General features: G+C 29.1%; 2 protein-coding genes across 2 annotated transcripts in view; one reads left to right on the forward strand and one right to left on the reverse strand.

Annotated features, from left to right (window-relative positions):
* The window catches only part of LOC109593859 (acetylcholine receptor subunit alpha-like), a 77206-nt gene that overhangs the window by 9254 nt on the left and 50138 nt on the right, over positions 1-17814 (reverse strand). Inside the window, exons 4-5 of the mRNA XM_020008975.2 lie at positions 10305-10485; positions 662-777 (exon numbers count right to left, since the gene is read on the reverse strand). Of these exons, the coding sequence (XP_019864534.1) occupies positions 662-777; positions 10305-10485 (297 nt within the window). The remainder of the gene's footprint in view (positions 1-661; positions 778-10304; positions 10486-17814) is intronic.
* Positions 11839-17814, forward strand: part of LOC109593864 (troponin T) — a 168468-nt gene continuing 162492 nt past the window's right edge. The window contains exon 1 of the mRNA XM_049965535.1: positions 11839-11848. The gene's annotated coding sequence lies outside the window, so the exon portion shown is untranslated. The remainder of the gene's footprint in view (positions 11849-17814) is intronic.

The following is a 17814-nucleotide window of genomic DNA, read 5'->3' on the forward strand; positions in this document are numbered from 1 at the left end:
CATGCTGTCAAAATTTACAAAAATTAGAAGAAAATATTGTCTAAAATAAATTAGCTATAAGAATAAATAATTCCAGATTAAAGTTTTTCTTATTACTCGAAACATTGTTTGAGTTAAAAACGTCAAAACTATTTGTTAACTTCTCAGGACTGAAGTAAATGAAACTAACTCAGGACAAATTCAATAAAGATAATGGAATTTTACTCCCTTAAAAGATTTACACAGGTAGACAGCAAATGTTATCTATCAACATTGTTTTAACACGACGTGCATGCTTTGCTAAGTATCGTCTTTGATTAATTAATGACGATTTTCTGGTATTATTAGTTTTCTTGTCGAATTATATTGTCTTAAATACGACAATCTTCTGGATAAATTAAAAAAAGTAAATTTAATGTGAGAGAATATTAAAAAATATCAAGATAATATAAAGTGACAAAATTATAGTAATTAATAACTTTATACTAGTATTACGTTAGGACGATAAATAATATAATTGAAAAAAATGTTCGTAGCATTTTAAAATAAACGAAAGCAGATTATTAAAATATTCGTAAAATGTCGATTAACATGTCATATAAGATTCAAAACCCGGGAGGCTGCTTCATTACAAAAATAAAAGATCCATTATGTACGAAAACTATGGCGAATAAATACACACCTTACGGCAGGTACTTCTAAAATGTCCCATTCCACTGACATGTAAAATTCAGATAGGTCGACTCCGACTTCCACCACGTTGCTACCAGCTTTTTCATCCATATGCCTCAGGTCGACCTACAGATAAAATTGCTCGTAAAATCTATAAAATAACAGATTGGAGTTTACACACAGAATACAAAACGATTGCCTATTTACATATTGTACAATCATATAAACATTTGTACATCATTAGAACAAACATCGTTACAACACCTGAGTATCAGCATACAACAACAATAGATTAAACCTACGAATAATCCTACAAAAGTAACCCTAACGATTTTATATTATTTAGATTTTTGGTTTAGCGGTTGGGTTAAGTTGGGTTGTTTTAGTTGGGTTTTTAAATCGGTATTATGTACAATATTTTGCCAAACCCAGTTATTACAGTTTTTAGCACTGTAAGGCCCTCTATACATTGAATACAAATATGAAATTATAGGTTGCCATTCTATACTAGTATTAGAAAGCATATAATTAAATTTTTAATTAACATTAAGCTAAAATAATTTAAAAAGAACATATGACTTTATAACCTAAAAATAAACATACTTCTGATAGCTTCCATAATTTTCATTTGACACGCCAGTTTTCAGCAATAAAGTAATTCCATCTCAGGAAAATAAGTCTTGCTATATGTTACCTTATGAATATATTATAGAAGCAATCAAAATATAAATGAGAACGAAGGCTAAAAATAAACTTAATAAGGAACATATTAAAATTAACCGCAAAGGTAGCTTTGATGCCTATTTAAACCTAAAATAAACAAAGGACTTTCACTCAAAATATTATAAATTCGTTTCCCAAAGAAATCAATACCCAATAAAGAAGGCTACGATGCTCGAAACGAAGGACATATTGATGATTTTGGCAACTGGTCAAACAATGAAGACAATGACTGTTTCAAATTACAATCACATATTGTTCTAGAAAGAAAGAGTAGTGCAACGATTGTACCCATTCAAGTGCAAATGTACCGTATGGCATGTATTGTGTTTGGATTAGTTTTTATGTTATTTATTTATTTATGTTTTTATTAATTATTAGTACTAGTTAAAGCTTTACAGCTAGTCACAAAATTAGTGTAACACATATGTACAGGATGCGGTTCTTGTATTTTGTGGTGTCCTGTTTGCGCTGGTTCTATGAAACAAAAGCATGGATCTGGGGTTCAGTCAGAAAACCACAAAACTACAGGAAATGGTTTTATGATAACCAAAAATAAATAGTAAATTTTGCAATACAGCTTAGGAGCATGCGACAAGCAACATACATTAATCAGGAAACATACAGGGTTGCTGATGTTAAGAATTGCCTTTGGGAAAGGTAATTGTTACTATACCTACAAGGAAGTAATATGCAATTTTTTCCAGAACTTTTTGTTTCAATACAGATTTAGAAAGGAGTTATATATTACAAAATGTTTTTGTAAACATAGAAGAGAAACAGGAAAAAAAGAAGCATAATTTTAAAATTTGCATCAGAAATAGATAAGACTAGTTAACTAATTTAAAAGTTAAATAAAATATATTAAAGCATGTTACACAGAAGTATTGAAAATTGGAGGAAAAAGGATGTTAAAAATGTATTACTCTTTTCAAACTATCTTAACAGAATTCATTTATGAATAATTTATTTAAGTAACACTTGATTATGTTTAAGTAAGTTTAGGATATTATTGGTAGAGATAAAAGAACTGACTGGTTTAATATACATACTCAAGCAACATAATTTTAATTTAAAGTGCTTAATGCTTGTTGGTATCTGTTTGAGTTCTTCTGGGAACTTAACATTTTGAATAATTCAGTAGGAGAGCCTTTTTAATACACTCTTAGTCTGGAAATTATTCTTAAATGTTGCTAATTTGGTCAGTAGATATTGAATTATTTCATGATATTTTTAAGAAAAGTGAGCTTCGCACAGGACTAATTGTCTCCAAAACAAATTATCTATATAGGTTATTAGTAAGTCTTTTGATTAACAGTTTTTCAACAATTAATGCTTAATAATTAAATACAATTATGAATTCTAGTTATTTAATGCTTTTGTCGATAGTGACAAATTCATAATTATATCACTGAACAAAACTACAATGTTGAAATAGACTTTAGATAGACTTATTACATGAGGAGACATTTTCGTATAGTTGAGTCATAAAATCCCGACCAACAATGGGATGGTATCGATTGTGAGTGTTGATAATCCCGACACAATATATCTTGTATTTCGGATATACGAATCGTCCCTGACAACAAATCCCTGGAAAATATATATTTTTTAATAAAATGAAAAGTGCGAACGATGACATGCATATAAATAATTTCGATTTAGGGGGATACGTTGGGGAGTTTTATCTTGCCAGACATTCTAGGGATTGAGAATTTGGTATTTCTATCTGCGTAATGAAGCAAAGTATAACAAATTGCGTGGTATTAAGGTGGCAACCCTGGATATAACTGAAACATTACACTAAGAGTAAAGCATTAAGCGCAAGACAAGCCATTTTATATCGGAGTGTTGTCATTTTAATTTTGGATGTTGAATTTCAATGTATTTTATAATACGTACTTACCAAAAATTAGTATATTTGGAAAACATATGTGTGAACTGTGTTTACTATTGTTCAATTTACATTTCACAGTAAGCAATCCAAAATAATAATATTAGATTTAATTACCATACATTATACCAATATGTGAATTACAAGTATTTAACATTTATTAATATGTACAAGTAGCTTATGATCAAAAATGGAAATCCAATTGGAATTTTTTCTACAGAATAAATTAAACGGTTTAAATTATAAATGGCCGCAACATTTGAATAATGGTGTATAGTATATGTGTATCAAAATACATAGTCTAGACACATTTATTTTTATAGTTTCATGTAAAGTGTTATTACAATTAGAATTGAATCACTTCTTGTGTACTTAAAATTTTATTTACATTAATACGAATTCCTCTTTTCCTGCCTTTTTTGACCGCAAGCTTTATAATAACCTATTATATCATGCCGCGAAGCCATTTAAGCGACATCCACCTAGAAAGTAACCGAAACTTATAGTCTAACACTAACCTCCCATAATGGAAAAGGTATAAAATTTGTGATGCGTCAAAAATTATTACATCACAGGAAAAATATTTTACCGATAGGTACTACTACAAAATTTTGTTTATTGGTAAAAAATAATCATAGAAAAAAGATTTTCAGAATACTAATAAATAATTTAAGCTATGAGACATTACTGGATATGCAATTACAAAAGAAATAAACTTTACAAACGAAAATTTGTATCTCAAGCAATGCATGCCATACGCTATTTTATTTTGTTTATATTAGGGTGGCATAAAACACCCAATTTTCATATTTGACGTCGCATAAATATATGTGAGTTACGTATCTAGATAAGGGGGGCTAAAAAATGTGGGTGGGAATTTTAGAAATTTTTAAATTTATAAAAAATCATATTTGACAATTTTAAAAATTATTAAAATTAATTCAGAAGTAAATATGGACGGTCAACAAGAATTTGCTTTTTTTGTAGATTTTCCCCTCTTTGACCCAATAAAAAAAAGAGTTTATTATATTTAAAAAAGTCGAGCATAACTTAAATATTAGCATCATTAAATATATACGTTACGATTAGAAATCGTTTGTAACTTTTATAAAAGTTAAAACATAAAGAAAGAGAATAACTTATAATTATTCGAAATCTGGAAGAAATACAGCATTGCATTAAGATTCTAGATTTAAATCCCATGATAATTTTAAAACCCAATATATAGTAAATTTATATATGTATTTCATAATTTTTATAACTGAATATTAGTTTTTTTTTTGTTTGTTATGCTGTATACATATATCTAGGAAAAACAAAATATATTTAAGTATGGCATCATGAATTAAAGTTGTTTTAACTACAATGCAATTACAAAATATGCTCCAAAAGTTTAGTATTAATAAAAATTAAAATTAAAATATAGAACGCTTTATACAAAGCTAATAAATGACATGCATCATGTAACTGATTAAATATGGAATTTTATCCAGTAATGTATATTTTGATTTAATATATTAATTAACTAGCTACTATAAAGCAAAATAAAGGTCACCATTTAGTGAGTAATATGTATTATTCGATTTTTAGTATCTAATTTATGTAATTTTGCAGAATATGCTATATTTTCTATTAATAAGTCTATCTACAAATGATTATATTAAGAAAAATAAACAAAACAAATTTTACCAAAATCTTTTCATTGGATACTGTGAAGTTTTCCTATGAATAATACATGGTGTTTATTCTGCAAACTTTTTTACAGTTTTATTTAGTGAGTTTATTGTGTGATTTTACTGCGTATTCCTTGTAGAAATCAGTATTCAGTTAAAGACCACAACTAGGAAGCGGAAATTCAAGCCATAAACTAAAGCATTCACCCTCTTCACAAGCTTTAATTTATTCACAGTTGATTATTTTTTTTTTCTCCAAATAGTTTTATGTATCTTATGAAAATAATTTGAAAATATTAGAGTTAAGTATTTCTTTTATTATTGTACTGCAATGAACCAACTAATTTTAATAATACATTAGGAAATTTCTTGTAATACATAAATGTTCAAACATATCAAGTCCGTAGTAAAGTTAGTTATAAGATTGCTTTTAACCATAACTTGGCTAAAGCATCGAAGTTGATGAATTGGTATTTAAACAATGCATAAATCGTGCACAAGTAGTTTTATCATAGTTTCCTCTTAAACGGGTTTTAGTTTTTGAGATTTAATCATTCCTCAACTTTATCCCGAAGTCAATAGCCCAATCGGTACGAAATTTTAGTCAATGCACGCGATTAAAACCGGATATAAATATCTTGATTTATTATAATTTGCGGAACGTCCAATAAATATTGTAATTTATCAAAACAAATTTCCCTGCAACACAATAGACCCACGCGTTCACATATGACATTCAAGTATTGGAAAAATGAGCTCGAAACACCAGAGATTTTGGGGGACATTTAATAGGCAAAATTTATCACTGTCATTTACATCTCGCAGAACAAAAAGGTGCCAGCTATTTACGGACAGTTTTTAATAAATAACATTGCACCGTAGTAATTTATTTCACTATGGGAATTTTCAGCATTCAAATATTATTTTGTGCAAAATTATTCACGCCTGTACAACTGATGGAATAATTAATAATCACAACTGGGCAACTGAGTATGAATTGTAAGATTTAAAATAATCAAATTGAAAGGATCAAAGTCGTTTTAGAAATTTGGAAAGTGCTTTTGTTGAAATATCAGCTGATTTCAGATCGTAGCGAGAGAATTCAATTTTATTTGGCACATGGTAGATGCCGGTTTCTCATAGGTCTTGAGATTTAGAGACGTGACAACATTTACAGGTCGTCTTCTCGTCGTCGTCAGGGAATGTTTTTGTATTATTGTACGTTTTTATCATTATTTCTAATATATATTCAGGAAAAAACATTATTAAAATTACATAATTTATCAGTTTTTTAAAAAAAATTTGTAGGTGACCCAAATTGTAGTAGCCCCGTTCGTGTTGTGACTTTCCGGATTGTAAAAGATGGGTTCCCTGGAAACGAGGAAAATGTCAGTCATGTAGTTTTCTCACGAAATTTACACGCACCATAAAAACATCCAGATAAGAGGGATGTCGTTGTACGCATGTATATAATGTCTGCGTTTCCTTTACCTCTACCGCTTCCCTACCTAAACATGCAACGTTTAATAAAAGTTTACTGTCGATAAAATCAACGAGCAGATACGAACGGTAACGTATGACAAGAAATTTTATCGATAATGTTGGAGATTAATTAATTTTTTTTTATTGTATGTTGCTGTACAACTTAATAAACCTACATTTAGACCTTGCGAAGCTTTTCTTGTATTTCTTTTATGGCGGATTGAGTATCTACAAGATCGTGAGACAGTTAGTTACTTTTTTTCTGAAATTGCTTTGCCCGCTCACTGGACAAAAACCTTTAATTAACAGTTTATTTTTGTGATGGATACGAAGTTGGTAATAGACTAGTGAAAAACAATTAGTTGTAATATTAAAATGCTCGTGAAGAGGATAAAAACGGACATTTCATGCGACATTTAAACACTGACATGCAAATAGTGATACGTTCACCCATTCGACAAAAGTTTTAGTACATGACATAAGTGGTAATATTGTGTAAAAATCTAAAATTAAATTTTAAAATGTGTGAACTAAATGTTGAGGTAATCTACTTTTTTAAATGATCGAGATGATGGGACTGAAAGGTGCAAGTATATCATTTAAGCCTCTTAATTGAGCGTTTAATTATAGCATGTTAAGCTAACAGTACTAATTAAACATTTTCTTTAATTTATTTTTTGTTTATATTTACATGTAATTTTTATATTTAAAAATTTGCCACATTATTATTTGCATAAAGCACATATACAATATATTGTTAGAATGCAAATTTATCTATCGGTGAAATTAATTATTAATGCATAAATATACAATAATATAATATGCATCTTGTATAGCATGTGCATGGTATAACCTGACCAATCGCTCTCGTAAAGCTCTTACCTTGTTACTAAGTCCGGATTAAATATATTTTATATTCTTCATAATTTACGTTCTACATGCAAAGCAGATTACAAAGAGTAAAGACCTTTTCTTTAAACGAAACATCTCGAGCACGAAATTAGTTTATGGCTTAGGTGTCACGCTATTGAAGGAAAATTTTAATGGGGAGCAGTAGGCTCTCTTTCAACGTTTTGTAAATCGTTTCCAAAAATTAATTTCAAGCCACTAATTAATGGAAAACATTTGGCGTCGATAACTTGAACATAAACGCGAACAAGAGTTTTAATTATTAATTTATTTTTTGGTCTTTGTTGTCAGTTCTCATAAATAAAGATATTATTTCCACTAAAACTTCTGTCATTGGGCCTTAAATTAACAACATCAATAAACACTGTAAGAAAATATGCTAACACATATATAAAATAATATTGGTGAATGATTTGTGCGCGATTTTCATGAATTATGCTGCGCCATTTAAATTCTTAAATTGATTCCCATAGAAAACTTATCCGATTACTAACGAAAATCCGGCATAAATTTTGCTCAACTATTTCTGAACCATCTTGAAATATTTTTTCCTGAAAAAAATATTTGCATTCAACTCACATTGTTTCATGTTTTCTTGTTTCATTTAATGAAACCTTATAAGTTGAAGCTTTATTCGTGTGCAGTCCTAAAAAGCGTCCACAAATAAAATTTGAAATAATCATAATAATAAAAATGTATTATTTTGTAAAAGAATGGAAACTGAACTGGAATTTTATCGATAGAATAATACGGGAACGTAAAATAGAGTTTTATTTATACATTCAATATTAGTGGATGGTGAGTCATAAATTGCAGATTTTACAGCCTGAATAAGCATAAACAATTAGGGGCAATAAAGGTCTAACTAGTGGCTTTATTTATTGATGACTATTAACAAAAATGCTTCACACAGAATTATGTTTATGACTAGTAACTGTCAGTAGCAGATTAAATTAATATATGGATAATTTTATTAATAATAAATCGGTTTATAATATGATCATGTTAATACAAAAATACGTTTAAAAAATTAAAGTTTAATTTTAATTCTAATAGAAAATTTCAAATTAAGGTATTTTCTTCTGCCACTGTTATAAAATATAAAATGATTATTGAATGTGTGATTTGTGTGTTTGTTAGATAGAATATATATCGATTTGTAGGAACACTTTTTAGGAGCGCATGCTATGCGAATGGTCGAAAAAGTGAGCAAACGTAAAGCTTCGTATAATTTTATACCTTTCCCAAGTGTAAACAGTCGATATGTACAGGGAGCGTAAGTCTCTAAAACAAACATCAGTCAACATAACACCACGCGAACCTTAAACCCATCGTAAGTCCAACTTCCCAACTTCAACACGCATGTTTGGACATCATACGGAAAGAATTCAACGTCAATTGCGCACGAGGACTTATAAACAGCAGGCGGTTGCCAGACCACCAAACCATTGAAGTAGACGGTCGCCTTGGTCATTAGCGTGACCTCATAGTTGCCGTCCGCGCTGCAAGAAAACACATTGACAGTTCTGGAACGCGTCCCATTCTGACCGTCCACGGGGACCGGAACCCGCTGACATCCCCGGACACCGGCACCTTCGTCACCGAACTCCAACTGGACACTCGACGTAATTAAAATTGGCGACGATGTTTTTCGTTTCCCCGGATCTGTTCGAGGTGTTCTGATTGCGGGATTAGACGTGCTTTTTGCCGACGTTTTTACGTGGATCGGCGTTTTTCTGTTTTAATCCACACGGGATTCGAACCAAATATAAATTAACTTTCGCACCTGTTGTGATGAAATTTTATGTTATATGTGCAGAAAGCTTGAATTGTTTTCAAAAAAACGGACGCGTTTTTATTTATTTTTGCTAATTGAATATTTTTTATTGATAGAAAAATGTGTGGTGAATATAGACAGTAGTAATAATGAAAATCGAGTTTTAACAATGTATTACAAAAATATACTATAGTTTTATTCAAGCAAATCCAAATATTTATAAATACCATATGGACTGAATTTTGTATAAAAAATTAAAGTATAACATATTTCAGGAATATTATAAAATGTATTACAGTTTAAAAATAGGTAATCAAGTAAATTTCCTTCAATTTCAATCAAATAAATGAAAACAAGTGATGCTTCTTTACAATATAACCAAATATGTGTCCTTTTTTATACTCTCTTCGTTTAGAAATATGAGATGTTGTCAACCATCAGTTTTGATTTTTTCATTATTTAAACTGAAATTGTGGAGATTAGACTTTTTGAAAAAGATTTGAAGGATATATAAAAATATATCAATTTTTCACATATTCATATTGTTATGATTAAAATGATTTCTATAACAAAATTATATTGTTATCCTGTAGTTTGACGTGTGATGTAAGCAGACATCTATAAGACTGAAATCTACATATCTTCTTAAAGCACGCCTTTTCCAAGAATCTATGTATCATCGAACATTCTTCCAAAACTTTCTCCTTTATACAAACTTAAATCAATTTTGGTCCCGAGACTCGTTGATTTATCGAAAGGAGTTCGGCTATCTAGGTGGCAATCTCCGATGGTCAGCAATTTGGAATACTTATATTATACAAGAAGATAAAATATATATATATAGATCTCCGCCATCCTGTAAAGTTATTTCAAGCCTTACACAATTGTGCTCACAATTCTAGAAAACGATCGTTGCATTCGAGGACATTATTTACGCTATTTGGGTTAAGATTTTTATGCCTGGGGGAGTTTATATGAAAATATGACGATTCCTGTTTTCCAGAAGGTTGTTCTGTTCTCCTTCACACTTATTTACCCAATTACAGGGGTATAAACTTTTTTGTCCTTTAATATTTATTTTTGTTTGCTCCGTTTATCATCCGAGTAAACGGGAATATTAGTTTTTGCACTTAAAATGAATTCCTCAAATGCAAAGATAACAGAAACACCTCAGAACAGCTTACGTCCGTAGACTTACCTTGAATCCATCGTATGTCCAGCTACCAAATTTGAGGACGCACGTCTGCTCGTCAAACGGAAAATACTCAACGTCGATCTCGCACGAGGACTTGTAAATGGCCGGAGGCTTCCACTCGACCAAGCCCTGGTGGTAGATCGTGGCTTTGGTAGCCAAGGTCACTTCGAAATTGCCATCCGCACTGTAAGTCAATCGGCAACGACCAGCAACCGCTACATTTGGCAGCTTCAGCTTGTGAAGCTGCCGCCTCTTTCTCTTAGCATACACATTCAAACTAAATTCGGAAAAGTACTCAAAAGCAAAAACATAAATCAAATGAAACCTTCATTAATTCTTATCCATCAAAAGGTTGCTTGGATTTAAATTATTAATTATATTATTGAAGTGGTAAAATCTGAAATTATCTATATGGGTAACAATTACATTTTATACACTGATAAATTGTTTTTTTTTTTGTTCTAGTTTTTCTAGGAACCAAATTAATTATACTTTTGTACAAAAAATAAGTAATATTATCTCTCAAGATAATAAAATATCAGATTCCAAATTTATATAACTGAAATAATAATTAAAATAAAATCCTGTGTTTTCTAACTTCTGCCAACCATGTATTAATAATACGTTTATTAAAACCAAGCTTGAGACCTGATATTTCTGTTCGACGTAAATAAGGTGCCAGAAGGGAATAGCCACTTAAATTTAAAGCACTTTAATAAACATTTAAGCAACGGAAGCTTAAATTTCTACAAAATAAATTCTCATAGAACTAGCTAAAATGAAAATAAAAGCAAGTTTAAGATAATTATTGTTCACAACATTTCTAGACCAGGAATAAAGCATAAATATTCAGTCATTTTGCCTTTTCTATTGTTAGAAACTATAAGCAGTTTTAATTAGTTAATTTAATTTAATATTTTATCTACAGAAATCATATTTATTATAAATTGTATCAGCGTTAAATTTATAACGGGTGTAGCCCTGATAAATAATTTAAAAATATATAAAAAAAATGTGACGATACTTCCTCAAATACCTACATATATCTTGACAACTCTAAGTATGTGACTGATTTTCCTTTCCTTGGGTAAATAAATCATAAAGTTTTTTATTCCAGTTATATATAAGCTGAAAATATGTGGTAACAAAAAATTTTGTCATCTTAATACAACTTTCAATATTGGCGAATGCGTTATTTATAAAGTAGAAAAACTTCCCCTTGTCAAGTTTATTATCGATTTTATATGTTTTCAAAAAGTATCTGAAAAATTATATTATTGCAAATTAATATACACGTAAGTTATTAATGAAAAACACAATGGTATTATGCATAAATGGATATATATGGATGATTATATTTTCTAGTAGTTAAACGAAAGTAGATTTTTTAGCTCCACAATTGTGTTTAAAAATAAACTCAGTAAGCCTTGTCGTTCATGAATAATTTTCTATTCAAGTCAACATAGGTATATGGAACACACGTTATTTTTTTCTCACAATAAATTTTCCACTTTACAATATGATATTAAGAAAAAAGACGTTGTTATGGCAAGTTGAGTGTATAATCTGCGTACAGAACCACGCTCATAAATAAACTCTGACAATGTCCCTGAAAGCCTACTGTGTAAAACACAATTTATTCCCTCAACTAGAAATAATACAAAGCCTGAGTGGTTACGGGAAAGAATAAAATGGAAGAGTAATTTTCGTTCGTATATAAATTGTTGTAACGACTTTGTGAAGTTCTAACGTTTGCAAATTACGCCTATAATGAGGATATTTTTCGAATAACCCTGACACATTGTTATAACCATCACGTTAAGTATACTTCAGTGTGTTTGCAGTGTCACACCATTAGGAAAGTTTCAAATACTTTTTCGATAATAATAAACTGCGGCAAAAATTTCAGTTAAAATTCGTAGCATCCGCAAACCAGCGAAAATTAAATTAAAACTCCAACACCAGCAAGAATATATTAAAACTGGAAACATGTGTTTAATCCGCACATTTCACATTAAATTTTCCGGTGATGCATTTCTGGTTGATACACGTATGTATTTTGAATACAGATCTTTGATGTGTGTTTCAATTAAAATAACATTTCAAGTGTAAATTAAACCTGTGCGAGATAAATTATACAGCGGTTTTACATAGGAATTAATTAAATGATAAATTTAATGTAAATTAAAGTTTTTGGTACACATACTATTGAAAAATTTATCATCATACAAGCTCTTTGTTTTATCGGTAAAATATCAGTCTAAATTAATTGGATAAGCTCAACTACGAAAATGTTGCTTTACAAAATTATTCAGTGCAATATAATTTAATTTAAAAGCGCTTGGAATTTTATAGATATTATAGCTGGGTAATATTAATTTTACTTCACTAAATATTAGGGATCGGAAAATGTAACCTACATTTTTGATGTTTAACTTTAAAATAACAACATTCTCTAAAATAACTTTTATTTAACTAAATATAGATCAACAATTCTTTGTAAACTTTCTAGAAGTAAATTCGCGTCGGGAAATAAAAATACTGATACTGATCAGATTAGGTTTATTGGTGAGGAGTAATGCACAATTGTACATAGTCTTCAAAATCTTTCTTGGGTTAAAAATTAGAAGAAGAAGTTTTATTAGGTTTACCTACTTTTCGTCCGCTGAAAATTTATTTATTTTGTTGTCTTCACATAATGAATGTGAAATCAATTCGTTAAAACCTCTTGATGAAATGCATTGCTTGAAGACTCTTTGTAATGCTGGATTCATCGCACTTTAATGCCGCTTATAAATCGACGAAAGTAAAATCGTGCGACTTCTGTTGCTTTAAGTTAATTTTTGTCATAAAAAAAATTTTTACGATTTATGGCACTTTATCACATTTTTAACCCATAAAAAAGTTTTAGAGCTTTCAAATAATAAACACAATTTAATAACAAAATATAACAATATATTCAAATAAATGAACTTTCTCCTGTATTTATGACTAAAAATGAATAGTATTTCTTTGGCAATAACTGTTCAAAAATTTAAAAAAATTAAATAATCCAATAAAAATATATGATTATACAGAGTTTTCGTATATACACACACCACTTTAAAGGGGCATAACAGAGAGGTCGTTAAATTGTTCAACAGGCATTGATGAAGTAGGTTTTTTAAATGTGAGATTTATAGTGTATATATTGTTAACAATGATTTTTTAAAAGTAATATATTACTGTTTTATTTTTGTATAAAAAATAAATTAAATCAACCTTCAAATTGAATTAATTTAATATCTCTAAATGAATTAATCGTCATACATGACAAGTGTGTTGACAATTACATACTTACCAATAGAAATTTCAAATTTGAAAACAAAGTTTAGTTTATCATTCATGATTTGGCATTGTCTTTCCTTATCGTCAATGGCAATGATGTTTCTGCTGTTGAAGATACAATTCTTTTACGAACAGTGTATTATACCTATAGAAAAGTGTTTGATCCGACTGAATTTTGAGACGAATATCACTTTCATTTTCACATCTCTGTCATGCTTGAGGTCTCTCTCAAAATGTAGTCGAACCAAATGCTTTTAGATAGATCAAATATTCTATAAGCTATATCCGAACACAATAAAAGTAATAAAAATTACCAAAATGCATGTTATGAGATAAATTGAAAAGAATTTAATTGTATTCATCCTCCAAACATTTTTTATTTAAATCTATAAATCTCAATTAGACCGTTAAAAATATTTTTACGAGGTATTGATATTCAAAATCCTATTAAAGAACGCTTTCATTTTTTTTTTTTTTTTTTTTTTTTTTTTTTTTTTTTTTTCTGGGGACAGAGAGGGGAAAGTGTAAACCCCCCTCCGGGCACCGATCCGGAGATCATAACCAATTGGAAACCATATGTGCTAGCACATATGGAGGAAAGGGCGTGTATATACATACACGGGTGAAGTTGAACCAGAAGACGGGACTGACAAAGATGCCAGCCCCCTGTCAACTGGTTCCCGGAAGAACAAGCCCAATCTGAGGAAGGTCCTAGAACCTCCCTGGGTGAGGATTGGGCTTGCAGTTGATCCGTCGGCCTCCCGCCACCACTGGCTTGTGGAGCGGGACTGCCCGAGAGATGAAACGCTTTCAAATAAATGTTTTATGTATGTTTATTATTCTCTATAGAATACCGGTGATTTATTTTTTAGACTCGTTCCATATCATATTATGTTTTTATACTAAACAGAAATACGTCAATTCAGTTTTTATGTGAAGTTATTTGAAATTCAAATTAAATATTTTCCTTTACAAATATCGTTAAAACATTTTTGTGAAAACTTTTTATTTAAGCATAAATATCAATATTAAGGTTGGAAATATTATTGTTTCTTCCGTTAAAGTAGAGAAAATTTTATGTTGATTACATATGTATTAATATTTATTAAAGCAACATCCTTTACATCACGTTTAAATTGGTTCCCAATATTAAATTATCGCGTAGAGTAGTTTAATTAGGAAAATTGCTCGGTATCAAAGAACTCGTCATAGTACAAAAACCTTTTTACTGTCACTACGGAAGATACATAACCACTTTTATTCTCCCAGAAGGCGTGCAACATAAACTGTACGATTGTAAATGATGTAGAACTTTATGCTTTACTCGCGAGTAACATCTTTTCATGATCGTTGCGTCAACAATGTTGTCAGATAATTTGAAATCAAAATAGATTTCATACCTTTCAAAAATTTATCTATAATATTTTTCTAATTATTGTGAATTCTTTGCACTTTATTTATGTAGACCTACGTGACTGCAGCAGCTAGTTTAGAAATCTCGGAGTTGCTCATCGCGTGATAAGAATTATAGGTTTCGTGTTGACTCAAAGAAATATAAAATCTTGTGTATTTTTTAGAGATAATTGGATTATCAGTTACACTTTTTCAAACATTTTTATTATATGATTTATTTTATGTTTAAGTTAGCATTGCGACTAACTAATATAACTACAAGTCTAAAAAAACAATTATCATGTTATATGTTAAAATAAACAGGTATCCTTAGAATTAAAAATTAAAATAAACAAATATTAAATGCATTAAGTCTGAGAGTGCATGTTTAAAATGTATTAACTAATAGTATTTCTAGTACCTGCATATTACATGAGGCTGAACTATGGTCATTATGATTCAATTAAATTTGTTCAAAAAAGTTTACTTTAGAGCAAACTATACTTTGTTATGAAGAAAATTGAGAGTGTAATTATTTTGTAATTATACTTATTTGTGACAAGTTTACTTATTTGCGTACAGGTTTAAATGATATTAGAGTTGTTAGTGAGTTAGTAGGATCCAATATACATATTCACTCGTGACTTCTTCGAAACTAAAGTTGTATAAACTTTACCCCAATAAATATTAGTTTGAATAATTAAAATAGAGTTCTCCAAAGTATACGAAACTAATTAATTTATTTATAATGTAGGTTTAGGAAGTAGTTGACGTGTAATTTATGTACTTTATATAAATAAAATAATTAATTTATTAACTTTATGTTTTATTTATTAAATATATGCAGATATTCTTATTTCAAGTTTTCCTTTCAATCGATTGATGTAGTTTAAAATAAATTGGAATAAATTAAGTTCAATATGCAATCGATCAATCGATTGCATTACTATTAATAAATATACGAATATATATAGTATACGAAACTAATTAATTTATTTATAATGTAGGTTTAGGAAGTAGTTGACGTGTAATTTATGTACTTTATATAAATAAAATAATTAATTTATTAACTTTATGTTTTATTTATTAAATATATGCAGATATTCTTATTTCAAGTTTTCCTTTCAATCGATTGATGTAGTTTAAAATAAATTGGAATAAATTAAGTTCAATATGTTCTTCCTTAAGTGAGAAACAATTTAACAAAATGTTTTTTAATAGGGTAGTGAAAATTAACATGCTCGATTACTGAGCTGAAATTGAATACGTTTATTTAAACGTAGGGGGAAAGAAATTGGATGAGATGCTAAATAAATCACTCGTTAACTTAAATGGTGATTTACTTCAAATTAGGATTTGCCATTTCATCGAATTAGAAAAGAAAGTATAGTGAAATTCTGAATCTTATAAATTCACAAATGGATGATGCTCTAAAAAAAAGTTGAAAAAAGTCCTGGATTTTAAAGATAATTTACTAGATTGTGTGCTAGAAATTAGGATTTCTGCACATTTACTTTTAAACAATTTTTAATATAAATATTGTCCAGTTTATTTAAAAAAAAGTTGCATATGTCGTACAATTTTGTATATAAAATGTTCTACTTCATCTTGAAGTTACACACAGGTCACAAAGCCGAAAATATTTAGAGAAAGTCACTATGAAAAATTACATATCCCAATTCTCTTTAAGGTTAATATTAAGGCTTATGGTGGATTAAGTGGAGCGAAATTAAATGATTTCAGAAGACATTTTTCTCATAAATTGGTTCTAGCTAAAATTGTTTTTTTTTCTTGTTCTGTTTGTAATGACTACAACTATTTCTCAGACATGTACAAAAAATACAATTTCGTGTAGCTTAAGTATCTTAGTATTTCTGTTAAAAAAAAACCTTCATATTCAACAATTGAAAACATCCTCAGCCGATGCGTGACGGCTATTTCATGTGCGTTGTATTTGTCCTAACTTTAATGGTCGTTAGGTTGACCCTAAGAAAGTTCCAGAAGTGGAACTGAAGATAATAAACTGGGACAGTCTAGCACAGAAAAGATGCCAATTAAGGATCACATTAAGGACCACTAGTAAGAAAGAATTTATACATGAAGACCAGATGAGTGATATAATTAGTCAAATGTGGATAGTGTTTTTATAAAAATTTACATATTTGCAATTTATGCATAATACATGATATTACAAAAAATCAATGACAAGTTAAAAAAGGACTTAAAATAACGATTTCAAGTAATTATTAATCTAAGTAAAATTGAATAAAAAAATAAATATAATTAGGTTAATGCGTCGTTGAAAAGTTTGTGAGAGAAAAGCATCAACGAAAGAAATGAATGTCGCTTTTATATATTGTTTTTGTGCATTTCTCTTATTAACTTAACTTCCACCTTCCAAGAGGCTTTTAAATATTAATGTTATCTTTATTTTTACTGGTTTTAAGTATTCTTTCATACGTGGAGGATCTGACTTATATATAAATTCGTGATATTAAAATATTCCCACACTTAGATATTATTTACGTAATCATTAAATTAATATTTTAATAAATAATTTAAATTTTCTTTTCCAAAATTTAAAAAGTATAGACCAATGAGTAAGCTGATTTGTCAGTAACTTTGGCTTTCCGTCACAGATAATAAAAAGGCAAATTTTAGAATTGTATTACATAAATTTAATGTGTGTATTTAATTAATAGTAGGAATTGCACACTGTGCATCCTATTCTAAATATGCTTTTAAGTTCTCTATTACCTTTTCAAGTACACGTCAGTGTTATTCAAGTAGTTTA

This window comes from Aethina tumida, chromosome 3 (genome assembly GCF_024364675.1).
Source record: "Aethina tumida isolate Nest 87 chromosome 3, icAetTumi1.1, whole genome shotgun sequence".
In the NCBI taxonomy this organism is placed as follows: Eukaryota; Metazoa; Arthropoda; class Insecta; order Coleoptera; family Nitidulidae; genus Aethina; species Aethina tumida.